The sequence below is a fragment of the Micromesistius poutassou genome (assembly GCF_964030765.1).
Source record: "Micromesistius poutassou genome assembly, chromosome: 8".
Classification (NCBI taxonomy): domain Eukaryota; kingdom Metazoa; phylum Chordata; class Actinopteri; order Gadiformes; family Gadidae; genus Micromesistius; species Micromesistius poutassou.
The window spans coordinates 6,911,532-6,933,876 of record NC_140278.1 but is presented as its reverse complement, the minus strand read 5'-3'; the positions used below and the strand labels follow the sequence as shown (position 1 = coordinate 6,933,876).

At 40.7% G+C, this 22,345-nt stretch overlaps 1 protein-coding gene across 3 annotated transcripts in view; it reads left to right on the top strand.

Moving 5' to 3' along the window:
• The window catches only part of LOC311352058 (uncharacterized protein), a 28,275-nt gene that overhangs the window by 2,884 nt on the left and 3,046 nt on the right, over window positions 1–22,345 (top strand). The window contains exon 3 of one of the 3 annotated variants that reach the window (XM_084472247.1): window positions 7,926–8,655. The exons of the other annotated variants lie outside the window; for them this stretch is intronic. Within the exon in view, the coding sequence (XP_084328373.1) occupies window positions 7,926–8,072 (147 nt within the window). The 3' untranslated portion in view covers window positions 8,073–8,655. Of the gene's footprint in view, window positions 1–7,925; window positions 8,656–22,345 lie in introns of those variants that run through there. 3 annotated transcript variants of the gene reach the window in all.

Genomic DNA, 22,345 nt, shown 5'->3' with positions numbered 1-22,345 from the left:
TCAAAACAAGAAAAACACATTTGATGGGGGGCCAAAAAAGGCACCATCTTGCATTTAACTTTCCTGCTCAAAATTACCATGAAATTGAATTCCTTACTATAATGTGACTTAAATCCAAAGTAAGACAGTGTTGAAGAGTATTCAATCTCAGAACAGAATACATATTGCATTGTTGCTTTTTACTATATAGGTTATCTGAAATGGCCTATGGCAAAGAGTTGCTTGCGTTTGTGATTTTGCTTCATAGATTACTCAATGTCTGTTTATGGGTTACAGACATACATTTACCCTTTTTAACAAGCACGTATACAGCCATGTTTGTGTATACGGACGACCCGATGCTGGGCTGCAAAAGAAGAATGATACAAATAATGCAGCGCCCATGATACTCAGTAACTGGTAGCTGAGCACCGAGCTTCCTGCTAGCAAACAAGACATGGAGCAGCAAAGACACACCCTGCGCAATCTCATTGTGTTGGTATTGTGATGCCAGTGGATGGTGTTGCTGATTTGTGTGCATCCATAGTGCCTTGAGACCAAATGGCCGTATGTTGAATAATCAGTTTGTCGATTCTCAAGTGTTATCCAACAGTTTTAATTTGTCCATGTTACCATTACCGACTCCCTAACCCAGGGCACAAGTCCTCCTCGTTCAAAACAGAACAGAAAGATCCGGTAGTGATACCAACTGCACAAAACAAAAAAAGCTCCTATCTTTAATACATTTTTCTCCTTTTTCTTATATTTTCTCCTACCCTGCATGTATAACATGCAAGCCTTTATTTTCTAATACTTTAATGTCTGTTTACATTGCATAAAGGGCAATAGAACAGCAGTCAAATACAGGACGTTTACATGCAGAGTCATCATCGGGTAACTAAACGAATGTATTCACACTCTGGTAAACCACACATGGTATACTATTTGAATATTTGCATTAAGTGTTCACGGTGCAATGTATAGAATGTAAGGTTGCATCTACAACCTCATCGCTTGAGGCCACTAAATCCTACATACACACCTTTAATTATAATGGATATTTGTATTAAAGTATAAGACAAGTGATCATACAAGGTACTTGACATTTTTCTACCAAGTATAATGTTACAAACATTATACGTTTACAAACAGTTTACAAACATTTAATGTATAGTATATTAATTTTGATTACAGAATAATTTGCAGAAAACACAAGGTGTTGATAATAGCTTAAAAGGTTGCAGAGTGCAGCGTACTTCCTGAGCAGCCTCTGTTTATTTGTACAACTCAAAGTCCATTACGGAAACCATCAGTATATGAGGTTACAATCAACTAGTAAGTATAATATACCTTGATGATTTATTTATTTATGTATGTTTTCCAACAGACAGGACTTTATAGTTCAGGCAACACTCAAAGAGGTTCTAGCGTTGATACAACAATGTCTTCACTGATCAAGAAAACATTTTCCTTTTAAAATAAAGGTCAAATGCTCTAAATCAAACTACTTTCAAATCTGTATTTTCTTTATATTTAATTTAATATTTAGTGTTTCATATTCTTGATGACTTTGCTACAGAACACACTGATGTACTGTTCAGTTTGTTTGCTTACGATTGGGATTAACATAGCGGCCTGCTGAGATCCGCATCGCTTCTTTGACTTCACACAGTTGGACACTATTTACATAACAGATTTTTCACGGCTACTTTTACCACATGGCTCGAGCCAGAAATACCCTGTTCAAAACAGGTCTGTGATAAGGAGAGGGATTAAGCTTCATATTCACACTCTGTCATGCTGTTATCTTTTGACTGTTCATAAAGGAATCTTTAGGAATCTGCAGTTTTCGGTAACTTGGCTTGAGAGAGAAATTTCTTGGAAGTTTGTCAAAAGTATTTTGCATTACGTGGGAAAGGGATAGGGGTAAGCAGAAGGTTTCGTTTCCACAGAATCAGAGAGAGAGAGAGAGCTTGTTTGGACAACATAAGAGACAGGAGTTCTTTTCCTTGCACTCACCATGCTCACCCTGCCCACTTCCCACAAACGAAAGTGTAATGTAGATAACAATGCTTCATGCTATCACATTTTAAACAGATAGTAGATGGATAATTATGCTTTTCAAAACACAGGGGGTTGACACTAAGTCGGTGAACAAATTTCAGTGCTTAAAAAGAGTTGTAAAATATTTTCAAATGTAAGTCTGTGTATAATAAGGCTGTGTATAATAACAAATGCTGATGGGTCCAGTACACAGATGGGTCCATTATACTCTCAGTGGCTCTGTTTTTCCTGTGCTTACTGGAAGTCATTTGAGTCGTTGTTGATACATTCCCATTTCTTCTGTGGTAAAAAAGTGGTTGCTTCCTACCATAATCCCTCGCTCCCGCTCGCTCACTCCCTCCTCTCCTTTTTGCTTTTTTCAAGCAGGGCACTTGAAGTTGTTTCCTCTAACACAATTGCCTTCTGTTGGGGTGAATTAGGTTGAATGTTTTCTTGAAATAAATAAAAGGCGTATACTATCTTGATAAAAAAAATTGCTTCTGTTCTGCTGTGGAATTATTGTTATTTGTTTTATGTCAGAGCCTTTCCAGTGTGTATGTGACCGTAACATTGTATAGAATTGCTAAAGCTATCATGTTAATTTTTCAAAGGCACTAATTTAAAGAATTAATTTGTAAAAATGGAAGATGAAACTGACTGAAACTGTGTGTGTATGGAGTCTGAAGATGGCTACTAAGTTAGAGGTTGCCACTCCCATATTGTTGCTGAGAGCTGTACTCTGTGCTAACTTACATACTGTAAAGACACAGATGGATAGAAACAGTAATTGCTTTAGATCCATGAACATTATTAGATCCATTTGGTGCAGCAGGCAGGAAGGGAGATGCATCCTGTACAAACCCCATTGAGCAATATAGCTAAAAGCATGCAGCCTTTTCCTTTACGTGGGCCTTTCTGTTCCCTTTCTCTTTGTAATGTTAAGAAATGTCATGTTCATAGTGATATGCTAATGATCATTTAGTAAACATTATATTATATGGCTACAACTTAAGCGCTAAAATAAATCTGCAGCTAAAATGTTTTTATGGCTGGAATGATAATGATAAAACAAGTTTTTTCTTAATTTCTCACCAGATACAGATGGGACTACAGAAATTACTTCTTCAATGTTTCTTTCCATCTCTCCACACTATTTGTGTGTTACTTTGGGTCATACTGGGTCATTTGCTTTGGTCTTTCTCTAACTAAAATAAGGACACAGTTGAGTACACTGGAAGGTGGTAGAGAGAGACAGTAAGTTAGCCACCTCCCTAGTCTGCTTAAGGGAGTAAGGAAAGAGGTGTTGTAAGAAGACCAGTGGACGGCCATTCTATATTGGACACACGGGATATTCCATTTTACTAGATTATATTACTTCCTGACACATTAGACATTAAGGCTAGGTTGCCATCATTCAACATTTGTCCCACAGCCCAAGCTGGGTTTACTGCATCCAATACAAAGTGAACGGGAGGCTTTGCCTCGTGATCAATCGTGATCTGTCGCAAATTGATTACGAGTGATTAAGAAATCCTTGCGTTGTGCAAACACGAAAAAGTACCGTGTGCTAGTTAGTTAACACTGGTCCACTCCTGTGGTTTCCTTAAATTCATGCAAACGGTGAACTTCTATATCTAGGTCTTGGAACGTTCTGTGGATTAATTCTCAGGTGTATCAGCCTCGGAGGACAGCATGTAATACATTTAACCAACAGGAGCTCTGTTTAGCAGTACCTGGCAGGTGTTTGAAGTGGCTGAGGTCTGACCTCTGTCACGTGTGTGTGTGTGTGTGTGTGTGTGTGTGTGTGTGTGTGTGTTTGTATGTATGTGTGTGTATGGTTGCATCTGTGTGTGGCGTATTCCTGTCAGTGGTAGTATATATAGCACAGCCATGTAGGTCTTTAAGCATGTCCACACAGTACACAGATAGTATAGGGGAATGTATGGCGACTGCGGCTACTCCTTTCTGACCTCGCCAGTAACAAGGGGACACAGGGGAGGGTGTGTGTGTGTGTGTGCGTGTGTGCCTGTGTGGGTGAGTCCAGAAATACTCAAAATGATTCCATATAATCCTCCCCTCTCTCTCCAATTACTTTCATTAGATGTGTTAGATTCTTAGCCATGGACGTTTCCCACAAACGTAGACTCCACCACTCCTTAGCTTTTCCTCTTTAGCCGTTCTTTAACGCCATTACTTACCATAGTATTCTCTCACAATGGGATGCCAGCCCATGGGGTATTGGCTCCGGATTCACGTACACATGAAGGATGTGATAGAATCAATATCTTGATTCTATGGTGTTATGAGACACTAGGTAGAACCGTTTGTCTATACTTGCTCACAGACAAGCTGGACGTTGGCATCAGGGGCGATGACCCCATCTATATATACCCAGCAAGAGCAAAGTTGTGACTGTGGTTCCCGCGGGGCAGTACAAGTGGTGAAACAGCTGTGAGAAAACAAGAACAAATGCAGTAGACCCATTTTGAACTTCCTAAATGACAGTTCTGAACGAGGAACTTATTATTACACAACACTATCCACCTTATTCCGCGACCGTTCTACTTCCCATGATTCAGTGGCCCGCCGGTTTTCCATTTCCGGTCGAGTGCTGTTTACGTAGCAGCTAGAAAATTTGCACCGCTAGCGCATATCTCGAAGGCTACAGCAATAGTTTTGAAAAAACAATAAAGAATAATAGCGTAAAGAATATTGAATTCATTTTTTTTGTGTATATTAATAGTTTTTACATTGGTATTAAAGTACAGTAAATGTACAATAATCTACAGTTACAGCCCTCCCGCACATTCCTAATAATAATTCCTTGCTAATAATTTAATGTAACTATATATTTTGAGCACACTGAAATTATATTAAGTGTTCATTATAATCAGTGTGTAAATATACTTAAATGGGCTATATAGTATACTCTAATGATACAATTCAATTGCTGTAATTGATAATGATCAATTACTTGATTGAATGTATAATATATCAATATACAGTAGATATAAATAATAGGTGAACAGGTGTTGATAATAGCTTAAAATGTCTTATTAAAGATTGAAAAAAATGATCAGTGACCTTATATGTTCCTTCAAATATACTGTTAATAGTGTAAAAGTGTACTAATAGTGCATGTATATCATATTTAAAGACTAGACAAAAGATTTACTGAAAGCATATTCAGTGCTAGTGTGGGGTTTGTGTGTGTATCTAATAATAAGAGTACTTAGAATGTTCTCAAAAGGTTTACAGGACTATAGAAGTAAAATATAATGTTATATAATATGACCTTGTTACAGGTTAGTCTCACTGAGAATGAGCAGCCCCTCACCTCAAGAGAGACCTGCATATATATTTTATAGATAACATATTGTATATGTTCATGAGATCCTTTAACATACTATCCTTTCCCTATTTGCATCCTACGCCTCTTTACACGGCATAAAGCAAAGCATTTTCCTGTTCTGTGTGGTGAAAGGGAACTGTGCAGTTTCTTTTAGGGCACAAGATGGATTTGGTTAGAAAAGAGTCATCCTGATTGGGCAGCCATGTTAGTGAGGTCTCTAGTGCTGGAGGGGAACTGGGCCCTGGCTTGGTTTCTTAGCACAACAACACCATGTATGGCAGCAGGCCCACAGCTGTTTCCAATCTCTACAATACCAAAGCATTTGTATGACGGCTGTAGCAAACACACATAACAGCACTTGAGATGCTGCGTTTTAACTCAACGTCAGTTGAGAGTTCTGGGAAGATGGGATGTTAACTCCATGGTTACGAGCGACCCACTATAACGTTGTGGTACTTTCTATGTACCCTTGTTGTGTATGAACGTATATGAAAGGCGGAACACGGCGTTCTACGTATCTCTCGTACACCGCAGTCCACAACTACGTAGATGTGGTTTTGTGTGGTTTATCGGAACATTTTGGAGTTCGAGGTCAAATTACTGTTACCTGTCTGGCTGACAGGATTTCCTTTAAAAAATTGATTGATACTACTATTGTCAGGGGGTTAAGGGACCACGATTGTGATCAGGCGTCAGGCTGAGGGCTCAGGGAGACTGATATCGGTTCACAGGCCAATTCCAAATGGGGGATGGTATTGAATAGCAGTTTATATAAGACAATTGGCCCGTTATCTATTTTATTTATGTTTAAACTTTCCTCTTTGTCCTCCAATAAAACACAAAAAGGCAATGTAACAAACCAAATGTCCACCTTCATTTCTAATAGATAGCATTGTATGGCAACATGATACATACAATTCATAATGTGGTTTGATATTACTGTATGATGACATTTCTCCTGCATTGCTGTTCATCTCTTAGGAGCCTTTGAGGTACTAATTAAAGATACATGATCTGTACATTAGTGGAGCAAGATGATATTTCTTCAACACACAAGGTTTGGGGATGGGGTAAAATATCTTTGAGTTTGATACTTTTCACTGTTTATATTACCTATGTCCACTGTAGGTAACTGCTGTTAACAACAATTAAAAAAAAAATTTACATTGAGAAATAACACTCATACGATTTATATTGTAGAAATTAAATTAAAGTTTGATTTGCATTTAGGTTTGGCTAGTGGGATACCCTTCTAGAACCGCATTTCAATGTGGACTATTGGGGACATTTTGAATCATGAGACATATTCAGGTTAATTGTGAAGTTTTAATTGTGATTAAGTTTGGCTATTTTTAAAGCAGGGTACTTTTTTACTTTGGATACACAAAGAATCTTCAAGACGACAGATACGAAATCTGCAAAACTTGCCGAAAAAAGCTGCGGCTAAAGTTGTTGTCGCGTAGGAAATAAACGCAGACAAAACTGTAGCGTTAAAATTATTTCACTATCAGCCGCCTTGCGAATATGCAACATATTCCGATAACATCCCAATAGCGGTATTTATTTTTTATTATTTATGTGAGAAATATGTTTAATAGAAAGAGGAGTGTCTGTTATGGCGGGATGGACGCATACCTTCATCATTTTTAAATGAACTTTCAACCGTAATACCGCTCAAGTCTAATTAAGCTCAAGTCTAATTAAGCTCCATCTTTCAATCACGAGCTCAATGATCCACCCTTGATTTCTCCAATCAACTTTTCTTCTTCTTCTTCGTTCTTCACTAACGTTGCTCTAATCCCTCTATTCGTGGGACCGAAACCGCTGATGCACATTTCCGATTCGCCATAAATCCCGGTAAAACTGCCAACCGCCTTGCTTGAATGGTGAAATGACTGCTGGGATATCTGTGCTGCCAGGTAACTCTCCCTGCGTTCCAATACCCATACCCCAATACTATTTATGTCCTAATTAGGGATGTTTTGATCCGATCCACGGCATCGGTCCAATATTGGCCCAGAACGCTGGATCGGATATCGGAGGGGAGAAATAAATTTGATCCGATCTGCGCACTGTGTCACGTGATAACAACAGTAGTCGCCAATTAGGCGCATGAGAGCTAGCACATGAGAGCTACCTGTTGAGCAGTCATGTCAGCAGTGTGGCTGTATTTTATCCTTACAGAAGAACAACAGCCTGACTGTTGCACGGCTCAGAAAAACCTGCGGCGTGACTTGATGAATGCCGCAGCGTGAACGCCCTGGCACGGGCGAGCACGTTCATGAGGAATTAGTAGCGAGACACGACGCGACACGTCGCTCGAGTTGAAATATTTGAAACAAGTGTCGATGACACATTTCTAACCGTTCTTGACAAACTTGTAATTTGTTGAACTTGTGACACGTTGACGAACAGGTTGGCTGTGGTGAACTGGTTTCTTATTTCTTGGGCTCTAATCTCACACTTTGTCTCGCTCTTCTCCTCATTCCTTGCGCCCCTCACCGGCCACCCACACACCTTCCCCTCCCCTCCCCCCCTCCCCCTCCTTTAGACCCGCGATGCCAACATGGCCGGTGACCAGATCAGCGCGGAGAAGAACAGCCGAACGTCCCGACTGCTGAACCACGTGTCTCTGGGCATCGGCCTCACCGGCTTCATTCTCTCGATGGTCTACATATTCGTCCTTATGGGCCATTAATCCAATTTTATTATCTCGGTTTACTTGAGTGCTGTGATGCCCGCTCAACTGTTCTTAGGCTTTCTTGTTCTTTGTTATGCCTCCCAGACCTTGCCACCTATCTACGTCCACGGTATTTCATCGAGAGATTCCATTCACATTTTAAATGTTCAGCTTGTAGTGGAACCGATGGCTATTATTCCTTTTTTTTCTTTTTCTAAAATGTTTTAAAAATATCTATTTTTTTAGCCTTGCGTGTTTATGTTTTGTCAGCAGTCTTTGATTTCACTCTGCTCAACAAACCATGTCAGCTGCATATTGCAGGAAACTGATTTCCTTATTCTACAGCAGGCTCCGATTATTTGCTCAGTTCAAAGTCATCAGTATCTGAGATTACAATTATGTAATAGCATTTATGTATATGTCTTGCAACAGACAGAACTTTATATTTCCCATAAACTAAGGGAAGTACCAATGAGGAAAATGTTTTAAATTACAAATACTTATAAAACAGGTCTGTGATAAAGAGGTGTGATTAAGTTTCTATATTCCCACTCTGTCATACTGTTCTCTTCTGACTGTAATAAAGGAATCCTGTCCATAACTTTCGGTTTCTACATTCTGTAACTTGGCTTGAGAGATAAATTGACTGGATTTCCTTTTCAAAAGGCTTTTGTATTACATTTGATAGGGGTAGGCAAAAGGAATTCATTTTCCCAGAATCAGAGAGGGGGTGTTGCGTAGGCGGGACAACTTAAAAGATAAGTGTTATTTTCCTTTCAGTCACCAAGCCGAGCCCCACCCAGCCCATTTCCTACTAATAAAAAGTATTTTAGGTTTCATTTATGGAGAACAAGATGACAGCCGCTCCTCAGTTATAGCACTGGCTTATGCAATCATATTTAAACAGCTAGGATAGGTATACGTTTCTCAGAGAAATGGATAAATATGCTTTTCTGGGAAAAGTTCAGTGCTAAATAGAGTTTCCAAATATCTATTTAAAATGCAAGTTTGTGTAAAATAAAGTGGCAATTTATATTATAGCTTTTAAAATGATACAACTGATGGATCCAGTTGGGTCTTCACTTCCTGTTCTCCTGTGTTTACTGAAACTCAATCTGGCACTGTGACAGTCATTTCCGCCTTCTGTGGTTTCTACTGAAATCTCTTGTTTCTCTCTCTGTTTGGCTCTATTGCTATGAAGCTCTCAGTTTTTCCTGTATATAAAAAAAGTATTCTCTATACCAGGCAAACTAGGCAACATGTTTATCATGTTTTTATCTAATATTAGAGAGTGCTCACAACACAACATGTGTATGAAATATAGACATGTTGCCTTAACATGGTATAGAATTGCGAAAGCTACCATGTTTGTTTTTTAACACACAAATTTAAAGAATGAGATTCAAAAATGGAAACTTATTCTTAACCAGGGTGTGAAAGAATGTATGGTATCTGATGATGGCGAATGAGTTATATACAGCAACAATAGGAAAGTGGTTGCCACTCCCATATTGTTGCTGAGAGCTGTACTCTGTGCTTACTTACATACTGTAAAGACACAGATGGATAGAAACAGTAATTGCTTAAGATCCATGAAAATTATTAGATCCATTTGGTGCAGCAGGCAGGAAGGGAGATGCATCCTGTACCAACCCCATTGAGCAATATAGCTAAAAGCATGCAGCCTTTTCCTTTACGCAAGCCTTTCTGTTCCCTTTCTCTTTGTAATGTTAAGTAATATCATATTCATAGTAATATGCTAATGATCATTTACTAAAGATTATACCATAAGGGTAAAACTTGAAACAAAGCTCTGAAAGAAATTAGAACTAAAAATAGATTGTCATGGCTGGAATAATAATGATAAATACATATAGTTTGTTAATATAGCGTTGAGTTTAGAGGGATGCGTAAGTCATTGCATTTGACAGCAAACACTGGAATGTCGCTGATCCCATGCATAGAATGATGCAAGCAGACAGCCCAACACATCACAGAGGGCCGCTTGTTCAGTGGAGACGCCAGACACAGATGGACTGCAGAAATGACGATCAATGTTTTTTTCCATCTCTTGGCACTCTTACAATTATGTTGGTTCATACTGGGTCATTTGCTTTGGTCTTTCTCAAACTAAAATAAGAACACAAGAGAAGTTGAGTACACTGGAAGCAGTGGTGATTTCTCTTAAGACTGCAAGGGAAGCTCAGCTTCCCCTAAAATTTCAAAATTAAATGGTCAAATATATACTGCTGTGTTAACATTTCATTGACTAAAAATGTGTTAGGACACGTCCATCTCGAAGACGAGTTCAAACTCAATTTCCTTCTAATACATTCCCGTAGCATCACAGTGCAATTTCCTGTTGAAGCTCAGCGTCCATCCACTTCAATGGGGCTGCATAGAACAGCTTTTTTTAGTTTGTTGAAAGTCGACGGTCATTGGATAATGCTGCGATTATGTTCCTCCCACGGACGCTCAGCGTCTCTGGGGGTGAATGGAGGAGTGGGCTGGCCTGGACGCTGGGCTTCTGCGTGATGATTGGAGGGTGTGCGAAAGATATGAAACTATTATTGTAGCAAAAGGAGGAAATATTTCACAGATGTGCAGCTTCTGGTGCATTAGTTCCATGTTCTCAGATTATGAAACACGGATGTGCGAATGGTTTGCACCAACTGAGCTGCAATGATTGTAGCAAAAGTGCATGACTCTTTGAAGTTGTGATGCACAGGATAGGATTTGTGCACCTGTAACAAAGGACTTGTGAACTCGTAGCCCCTATTTTGTGTTTACAATGGTAGAAAAAATATTTATGACTTCAAATTTACTGTTACACATTTGTGACTTTAGTGTACACATGCAAAATAAATAATAAATATTTTTAAATATTTAATATAATATTTATTTTAAAGAGGTCAACCGGTGGCTCTATTACCACTAGTTGAAATGGGTACAGCACCACCTATCGTACCGGGGAATGACATGCTTCGGCCAATGAATCGATTTACTCACCACCATGTATACTCAGACAATTGCAGTTGTCCAATTGCGGAGCATAGTCAAACTATGGCTTTAATCTGATTAAGCTGTGCATGTAAACGTACTGTTTGATTCAGGGAGCCTGAGGTCTGAACTTCAAGTCCTGTATTCAGATCAGGACTTGCAGGGTGACAGGGGAAAGCTGTGTGATTTATTGGTGTTCCTTAAAGACATGGAGCTGGACAGGGCAATGCCTCAGCTTTACAAACTGTTGTCATTAGTGGCAACAATTTGAGCTACATCTGCAGGTATATAAAGGAGCTTTTCCTGTTTAAAGTGGCTCAAGTCCTACACCCGTAACACAATGGGCCAAGGCAGTTTAAGCAGCCTAGTTCTGCTGGCCATTGAGAGGACACTGGTCAAGTCACTGAAAATTACAGCTAGTTGGTATGATAGAGCAATTCCTTGAAAAGGAACAGAGAGGATAATTTACATATAGCCTACATAAATTGACAATTTATATGATGTAGGCCAAAAATGAGCTTCCCCGTTTTGAAAGACCAGCAGCCGCCACTGACTGGAAGGCGGCAGAGAAAGACAGTAAGTTAGCCACCCCCCTAGCCTGTCTGCCTTTACAAAGACCTTTAGGCTGCTTTTTGTAGGAAGCGCGGTAGGGTTGGGTTGGGTCTGGGTAATTGGGAGTTGGCAGGGGACTGAAATAGAGGGCAAAACAACTGCAGCAAGGGAGTAAGGAAAGAGGTGTTGTAAGAAGGCCTGTGGATGGCCATTCTCTCTTGGACACTTCAATTGTGTGCGTGTGTGTGTGTGTGTGTGTGTGTGTGCGCGCACATGTGTGTGTGTGCCCATTTGCTGTTTTGTTTTCCTGTATTTATGTTTATTTCTTAATGCTGAAATCAATATCTACCTCCACTATGTCAAGTATCCCGATATACCTGTCATGTCATGCTGGCCCTCTTACCCAGTAGTTGAAGCCACAATGGAAACCGTATAGATTTCCATTAGCCTTGGAATCAGACAAATCTGGCAAGCTCATGTTTCATTGTTCTGCAGATAAGGTCTGATTCCCGGCCCATATGAAGAGCTCTCTGCCCGCTACGCGATACTGACCAATCTCATACCAGGCAGAAAATATTTTTGTGTGGGAGGGGAGACTGACCTATCTGCAGAGCAAATGTAACATGAGCTTGCAGGATTCGTCTGGTTCCCAGGCTTAATTTTAATGGTTAAAAAATTTTAATTTTTGAGGACACACTTAAACTGTGTCCTCAAAACCTTTTGTGGTCCGAATATCAATATCACGGTCCTGAATTTGAAAAAGCCAAATTCCTTCATTGTTTATGTATTATATTACTGCCTGACAAACTAGACATGGAGGCTAGGTTTTTTATAGGTTATATGAAAGCATGGTTAAGGAAGGTACAAAACCATGCACTCAGAGAAGAACCAAAGCATCTTCTAAGAGCAAGGCTAAACCACAAGTATTTATTGCACAGCATAAAACACAAACTGCACTACAGACCTCCAGCTGCCCCAACTGCCTCCACTGTGTCAAATGCTTCCCCCTTTAGCTGGACGTTAAACCAAGTTTAACTTTTGTCCCACAGCCCAAGCTGGGGTTTATTGCGTCCAGTACAAAGTTAACGGGTAGCATTGCCTAGGTGATAAATCAAGCTCTGTCGCAAAGGTAATGTTATGAAGCGACTGGTAGTTACTGTTTAGTCAGGAGTTCCTGAATTACTGATCACATGTTCCTTGCTCATTACAATGATTCCATTGTTGTGAACCCACGAAAAGTATTGTGTGTTAGTTAGTTAACATCGGTCCCCTCCTGTGTTTCTTTCTTAAGTTTCTTAAGATTGATAAGAGGCAGCAGTGAGAGAAGTCATGTTTCCTGAAGCTCCGCTAGGCAGTGGCAAAAACTACATAATTCTTCGTTCAGGTCTACTTTATTTTATTTTATTTCATGATCATAATAGTTAAGAATATATAGTTTGTTTCCGTTGACCTCCATCGCTCGATTCAACAATACATTTTGGCACTTTTTATGACTACCGGATCAGACCGCAACAAAAGCCTTGGACTTTCCTATCGCCAACATGCCTCTGTACTCGGATGTCTCAGGCATGGAGACCAGGAAATGCACAGACTGCACCAAACTGCAACAGACAGGCTTTATTTGAAACAAGGCTAGCAGCATTAGAAAAATGCAAAGGACTCCTCCAGGATACAGTGCCGATGGATGAGTGTGAGAAAGTGAAACCTTTCTCACTTCCAGCGACAGGACGGTTCGATTGCTATGTTTGAAATGGTCCCCCCTGACACATGGTATGGCATGGTATTAGGTGGCCTATTCAAGGGGTGTTGCATTGTTTGTTTTGGGAGGGTAAGGAAGACGTGGCTTGACGTGAGGCCACTACTTACACCCTCCTGTTAGGCGAGATAAATTATTATAAATTATGCTGTATTTCAGCTAGAAAATTGCTAACAGCTTTTGTTTTATTCTTTCCAAATGTTAATTTGTATTTTTGGAACCATTGATTTATTTTATATTTATTTATTGTTCGGTTTGTTTTTGGGAAGTGAATAAAACTTCTCTTTTTGGAATTACCCTCGTCTCACTCTCCAAACCAGTTGACCACATCCCGAAGTGGAGTGAGCCCAGAGGTTCATCTCCACATTTGGTGGCAGTGGTGGGATGTGACGCCACCTGAGAGGCTGGAGCGACGAGAGGGCCAAGGGAGGACAGCGACAGAGATTGAGACGAGCGCTATGTCGGTCAGAGGGAGGAGGAGCATGCCTACAACAGTAGAAGGTGGAAGAACCGCCAGAGACGAGGCCGCAGCCAGAGACGAGGCCGCCGCCAGAGACGAGGAGTCTGTCCACCTATCACGAACTGTCGGAGTCTGTCCGGCCCTCACGAACTGTCGGAGTCTGTCCGCCCCTCACAAACTGTCGGAGTCTGTCCGCCCCTCACAAACTGTCGGAGTCTGTCCGGCCCTCACAAACTGTCGGAGTCTGTCCGGCCCTCAAGAACTGTCAGAGTTTGTCCACCAGCAATGGTGGTAGAGGCTCTTTTTGTCTCGCCACCCTGGTGCCGAGACTTCAGAGGAAGGAGGAAATGTGAGAAAGTGAAACCTTTCTCACTTCCAGCGACAGGACAGTTCGATTGCTATGTTGCCTCCTGTTAGGCTAAATTATGCTGTATTTCAGCTAGAAAATTTCTAACAGCTTTTCTTTTATTCTTTGCAAATGTTAACTTGTATTTTTGGAACCATTGATTTATTTTATGTTTATTTATTGTTTGGTTTGTTTTTGGGAAGTGAATAAACCTTTTTCTTTTTGGAATTGCCCTCGTCTCACTCTCCAAACCAGTTGACCACATCCCGAATTGGAGTGAGCTGAGAGGTTCATTTCCACAATGAGTTTGCTGAGCTAGCTCAGACAAATACACAACAAGATGATCCAAGCTACACTGTATCCTTCCCGAAGCTGGACAAGAGAGAGACAGTTCCAGCTGCCTCTCACTGGCACAGAGTCAGTGCTAAGTCCAAACAACATACCAAAGTGAATCAACAAATTCACTCAACGCCAAATGCTAAGCTTCCCAAAGCTAAAGTAGCATGTATCGGCCAGATTAGCCAATCGCTGAAGTTAACCCTGCCACTGAAGAACCGGTTCCTGCCACTTCAAGAGTCCACAGACGCGCCTGCCACCCATGCACCCCTGAGCCCCGAGATGCGTCCAGACGGACGGTGCGGACAGAGACCGACCATGACCCTGTCGCCAGAGAGGCCAGCTGTGCATGCGTCTGCCACCCGTGCACCCCTGAGATGCGTCCGGACGGACCGTGCGGACAGAGACAGAACAAGAACCAGTCGCCACGGAGGTGAGCTGTGCATGCGTCTGCCACCGCCACCTCAAGGCAACAAGGACCCATCCCACAGAAAGCAGATGAACCAGACACTCTGATTGTAGGAGACTCAACCATAAAGGATATAACCGCTAAGATCAAAACATGCTACTTCCCAGATGTGACGGTTAGTGATGTCAACCAGAAACTAGCCACAATTATATTGGAAAACCCCAAAATCTTACAGGTTATTGTGCATGCAGGACTTAATGATATTCAAAGAGAACAGTCAGAACTTCTGAAGAGGGATTTCCCTGAACTATTGGACATACTGGACAAATTACACATTATGTCATTCATCAGTGGACCCATACCAGCAGTTGACAGGGGAATAAACAGATTCAGTCATCTACTTGCACTCAATACATGGCTTTCCAGAGTCTGCAATGAAAAAGGGGCTGTATTGACAATTTAAACTTGTTCTGGGGGCGCAAATACCTTTTCAGAGCAGATGGCCTACACCCAAACAGGTTAGGCTCAAAACTGTTAGGGGACACTCTTCTTGCTCTCCCACAAATCTACCCTGCCACGGTCTGACACACAGGCCACAGTCAGAGCACAGGTTGAGAAGAAGCGAGACTACAGCCTCCCCCACACATCTACTGTGCAATATCTGACACACAGATAGCAGACAGACCTCAGACCTTGAAGAGAGACAACAGCCCGCCCAACGCCATCGCAGATGCTGGCTTGGTGAGGAACGGCCATGCCCCTCCTCTGCACTCCCACATCGACGATGACCTCCAGCATTCTCCCATCGACGATGACCTCCAGCCTCATCTCTCCCATAGCCACAACAACAACTCCAGCTCCACTGTCTCCTCCCTTTATGATTTTCCAGATGAATTTAAGAAACTGAAAAATGTTGGCATCAAACTTGCATCTGTGTCAATGATACCATCGCCACGTCATTGCCACAGGCTGATAACACCCAAGCAGAGGGTGCACCAGCCCGACTACTGATAGTAGTCCTGATTATTACTGAGACAAAAAAGGGTTCAGCCGTAGAGTATGAAGGAAGTTTCGCATAATCTGCTGAACCCAAGGTCAAAACATGGCAACTTTTGCATTCCTGCTGTAACCACTAGAGAGTAATCAAATGGAAACTTAGACGCACTGCTAACCTCACAAATCTCATACCTATTCCCTCCAAACCAAAATCAACCTTAAAGCCTATCAATAACACCATCAGGAGGGGTCTACTTAATGTTAGGTCTCTTAATAACAAATCTTTTTTAGTTAATATTACCACTTCTCAACGGGATTTTATGTTTTTAACTGAAACATGGCTATGACAAAATAACAGTGCAACCGTTCTGATAGAGACAGCTCCTCCCAACTATAACTTTTTTGATGTATGTAGATCTGGAAAAAGAGGTGGAGGGGTTGCTACTATATTTTAAAATGTATTTCAGGGGAAACATATGTTATTTGGTGATTTTCCATCATTCAAATACATTTGTGCTGTACTGAAATGTTCCCCCAGAGTTCTCCTATTAATTATTTACAGGCCACCCACATACGCAAATTTGTTCAATGACTTTACAGAATTATTGTCTAGCATCTCCAGAGACTTTGACTTTCTAGTTATAACTGGTGACAAAAAACTTTTTACCATTTTGGACACATTTGAAATGTCTCAACATGTGAAAGAGGCTACTCCTTGTAAGGGGCACACTCTAGACCTGGTTATCACAAAGGGTCTCAATGTTTCAGATCTCTCGGTGACTGATCCTTCACTGTCGGACCACTTCTGTGTTTTCTTTAATATATCTTTTATTCCCGACATACAGACAAAATCAAATACTGTCAAAAAACGGTATATCAATGAACATTCTAATGTACTTTTTAAAAAGGCCATCATATGCGTTCAAGGAAGGTTGAACGCATATGGGGTAAAACAAAACTTTATATTCACCATGACATCTATAAAGAGAGCCTCCGTGCCTACAATTTAGACTTAAAGTGCTAGAGAAACATTTTTCTCCAATATCATTAAAACCAATACTAATAATGCCAAAACCCTATTTGCAACTGTTGATAGACTGACCAAGCCCCCAACACAAATTCCACCTGACCTTCATTCCACGCAGTAATGCAATGAGTTTGCAGCATTTTATACTGATAAAATTGAAGGCATCAGACGCGCCATCAATGTCTCCACTTTAAACAAAAATGTTGGACTACCACCCTGTTCAGGCAAAAGTAACGTGGCAATGACATGCTTTAATGTCATAGACTCTAAAACTCTTGTGGAAACTGTGACTGCGGTTACATAGTCGGAGCAAATTGACTTATCATGGATTAAGCCATATAACGATGTTGCCACTCGACGGGGGGGCTGTCACTTGTCTGAGTATACATACATCGGATCAGATTGGAATAATGGTCGGAGACCTGGCTGACTCCGCTATGCTAGGTGGCACTGTAGCCCTTTTAACAAGTGGTACTAGAGCCACTTCCGGTTCATGGCAACGTAAAAGAAACAACAAACTATCTGGCGGCATACAAACAAAGATGGTGAGGCAACAGTAGCGTACATTTTGTGCATTTTTCACTGTATACAAGTGCATATGAGGGAACAAATAGAGCTTTTTGCTGCGGTGGCGGCGATAGAACTTCCAGGTGAAATCCCCGGCCGGAATTCTCGAGCATGCGCAGGACGTGAACTCCCGGCAATACGATACGATTGAGTACACATGCAGGTAGATAGCCGCCTATGACCGGCTCAAGCCCAGCTAGCCTATTGACTTCGCAAATCCGGTCCTGAGACGATCCTTTTGGCAAAGCAGATCGAATAAACCTGTTTACATGAATCCAATCTTTCAGCATGTAAACAAAAACTCTGTGACACAACTAAAGGCCTCCACCTGTTGCCTTGATACTTTACCTACCAACCTCTTTAAGAATGTTTTTGACTGCCTAGCAATAGACATATTGCAAATAGTTAACTCTCTCCAATCAGGCAATTTCCCAAAAGCCTTAAAAACTGCAGTTATTAAACCCCTTTTAAAAAAGCGGAGCCTAGATGCCTCTAACTACAGACCAATATCAAATCTACCCTTCATAAGTAAAATCATTGAGAAAGTTGTCCTCCAGCAACTTAGTGACTTCCTGGCATCAACTGGTTGCTATGACACCTTCCAATCCGGATTTCGACCCCTTCACAGCACCGAGACCGCCCTTATTAAAGTTGTAAATGACATCCGTCTTAACATAGACTGGCAAAATCTCAATACTAATGCTACTAGACCTCAGTGCTGCATTCGACACTGTAGACCATACAATACTTTTGGACAGATTAGAAAACTGGGTGGGACTTTCAGGCACAGTCTTAAATTGGTTTAGGTCCTACCTACAAAATAGGAACTACTTTGTTTCCATTGGCGACTTTGTTTCAGAATCAACAAACGTGACATGTGGAGCCCCACAAGGTTCGATCTTAGGACCCTCTCTATTCAATATCTACATGCTCCCACTAGGGAAAATCATGCAAAATAACAATATTGACCATCTATGTATCGCTATCAACAAATGACTATCAGCCCATAGATCTGTTGTTCCAGTGCATTGAGCAAGTCAAAGACTGGATGTGCCAAAATTTCCTTCAACTGAATGAGGACAAAACCGAGATAATTGTATTTGGTGCTAAAACTGAAAGGCTTGAAGTAACCCAACACCTTCACTCTCTGTCACTGAAAACCTAAATCAAAGCCAGAAATCTAGGGGTTATCATGGATTCAGATTTACATTTCGAAAGTCACATCAAATCAGTTACAAAATCTGCATATTATCACCTTAAAACCATAGCAAGAGGGCTCACGTCTACCAAAGACTTACAAAAACTTGTACATGCCTTTATCACTAGCCAGCTTGATTACTGCAATGGTCTCCTTACAGGTCTCCCAAACTCTAAGGCAACTTGTTCAGAATGCTGCTGCTAGAGTTCTAACAAAGACCAACAAATTTGAACATATTACACCAATTCTTAAATCGTTACATTGGCTCCCTGTATGTCAGAGAATTGATTTTAAAATCATGTTGCTCACCTATAAATCCCTACATGGTTTAGGACCAAAATATTGAACTGATATGCTTCCACTACATAAGCCTTCTAGGCCACTAAGATATTCTGAGACCAATCTGCAAATTATCCCCAGAGTCAACACGAAACATGGGGAAGCAGGATTTAGTTACTATGCAACAAATTGCTGAAATAAACTCCCTGAGGATTTAAGACTTGCCCCAACTCTGACAGCTTTGAAAGCAAGACTGAAGACTTTTATGTTTGCTTTAGCTTTCTGCTAAATCTTAAATCTACAATGCTTTTTTAACTTTGCCTCTATTTTCTATCTATTTTTTATTTTATTACTAACTTTTCCTTTATTTTCTATTTTTACCAGAGAGATACATGATCTGATACCAGAGAGACTGGGTTAGAGTCCTAGAATCTGGGTTGGAGTCCCAGAAAAAGGACCAAGTTCCTTTAGGTCGGATCGGAATCCCGACGTAGGTAAGGTCAAAGTTCCCTTAGGTCGGGTCGGAGTGCCGACGTGGGTAAGGACCAAGTTCCTTTAGGTCGGGTCGGAGTCCTGACGTGGGTATCAGAGACTGTTGATCTTAAATACATTGCACACTAAAATGCTTTTTTTTTTTTTTTTTTACTTATCTATTATTTTCTTTTATTATATGACAATGTTTATATGTGAAGCACTTTGAGTCTGCCTTGTGTATGAAAAGTGCTATATAAATAAAGTTGCCTTGCCTTGCCTTAAGTTCATGCAAACAATGAATTTCTACCGGTGAGGTTTTGGAACGTTCTGTGGATTCATTCTCAGGTGTATCAGCCCCAGAGAGACCCCAGTACAACAGAACTAAGCTACTCCCTGGGCTTTGCAATATAATAAATGATAAGGACAGCCTGTAATGCATCTGCCCCACACAAGCTGTGTACAACAGTACCAGCAGGTGATTGAAGTGAAAGGATGTTTCATTTGAAACACCAGCTCAGCTCTGTCACTTCTCTCGTGACGAGGGGGGGAAATTTTCTTACTTTTTAAAGTTATTTTCTGTCACTCCTTAGAATTCTCTTATACAATGATGCCAGCTGTGGGTATTGGCTGCAGATTCACATAGACATATAGGATGTGATGCAATCATTGTCTTGATTCTATGGTTTTGAATTGGTTGCTGATAGAATCATATCACCACATATAAGACAAATATGTATAACCGTTAGTCTACACTAGTCTACACAGACAAGCAGGACCTTTGCATCAGGGCCGGTGACCCTTGTGAATGTCCCCTCACCGTCTATAGAGTCAGAAGCAGAAGTTGTGGCTGTTGGTCACAGGGGCGGTACAAGTTGTCACATCCTGAACATTCTGATGTTCGGTACTTTTCACACAGAAAAAGTTCCCTGAACCCAATATAACATAGAGTTCAAGAATGCATGATTCAGCATTATTTTTTTGCATAAATTGGAATCATAACATTTTGATTTCACAACTGAGATTGCGTTAAAGCAATTGTTCAATAGCTTTGCTATTGAACCATGCCTATGGTTCCCCAAGCTAACAAAATATATTATATACTGACATGTGCTATATCACTAACTCTAAATGTCTTTCTAATGAATTGTAAGAATTGAAATTCTTTGTGTATGCTAAAAGTATATAAATGAGTATTAAAGTATATTAAATATACTTATAACAATTTGACTCTCGACACACATCCCAAATGAACTAATAATATAATGTAACTATATATTTTGAGTACACGGAAGTGTAGTGTCCCCAAGAGTTGGGGAGTGGCACCTGAAAGGAATGGTGGATTAATGTCATGATAACGACATATCTAAAAGCCCCTGAAACACTTGGAGGGGTTACGGTAACACCGTTTGCACAACACACTTGTATAGTATAGTATGTATGGTATACTTGCACAACTGTGTGGTGGGTGTTGCCATTTTCCAAGCTTATGGCCGTAATTTATAACAACCCGCTACACATGAGGCAAGTTATATTTATCTATGAAGCAGTGTTGGTCTGATAGTTTAGCTGCAGTGAAATTATATCTCCAAACTTAAATAAATTAAAAAATCAGCTGGATCCAGCTGGATACATATTTGTACATTATTTTCTATTTGAACATTTTCTAGTTGAACATTTTGTGTTTTTTTGTGTATTTTTTGTGAGAGAAATGCTGAATAAATGCATTATGTTTTCAAACTCAAAAAATATAATTTGAATAATAGTGATTTCAATATTGACCAAAATTATCGTGATTATGATTTTTCCCATAATCCCACAAGAAGCACAATGAAGGAAAGGGCAAGGTGTGTTTAGATTCTCCATTTCCAGTGTTACATGCATCCAGCAGTGGCCCAATGCGGCCACTGGTTTACTTTACATTATAGTTTCTTTAAAAAATAAGATCTTAGGTGCTTTTTTGTTGTTGTTTGTTTTATCATCACACAGCAGGCCGGAGAGCACGAGGGGTCTTAAGGGGCTTGGCCCTTTTGCATTTTTTGCCCTCTTTGTTTAAGCTTTATGGACCTATATAAAAATACATTTCGAATACATTTAAATATTTAACAGAAAAATACCTTATACTTTAAGTATACTTAAATATATGAGGTATAATGTGGGTGTGGGTGTGGATGATGGCTGGTTTGAACAGCACCACCTGGCCGAGTCTGTTTGGACACGGCCAGGCGAGGCTGCTTAAACCAGCCATCATCCACACACACGCCCACCGAACAGTGTGGCTATGCCTGTGCCAAACTCCATCAAGGGGAGGCAGGGTGGGGATGTTCAAAAACCGGTTTATTGTGACGGTTTGTTGATAATGATACAGGGCTTGGGGTATTATTCTTTTCATACACCTTCTTTTATATATTTATGAGATCATTTAAAATACTATCCTTTCCTTATATGCATCCTACGCCTCTTAACACAGCATAAAGCAAAGCATCTTCCCGTTCTGTGTGGTGAAAGGGAACAGTGCAGTTTATTTTAGGGCACAAGATGGATTTGGTTAGAAAAGCTGCCACACAGCTGGAGTCAGCCTGATTGGGCAGCCATGTTAGTGAGGTCTCTAGTGCTGGAGGGGAACTGGGCCCTGGCTTGGTTTCTTAGCACAACAACGCCATGTATGGCAGTAGGTCCACAGCTGTTTCAAATCTCGCAATACCAAAGCATTTGTGTATCAACGGCTGTAACAGTGCTTGGCTCTGCCTCTCAAACCAGAGGTTTGTCGACAAGGTGCATGAGAAGCCAGTCAATAAGTTGCAAAGCAGTAGAGACACTTCATTTCACCTTAAAGATGGAGTTTGAAAATGTTTGTGCAGAATGGAAATGCAAGTTAAGTTGCATTGGTAACT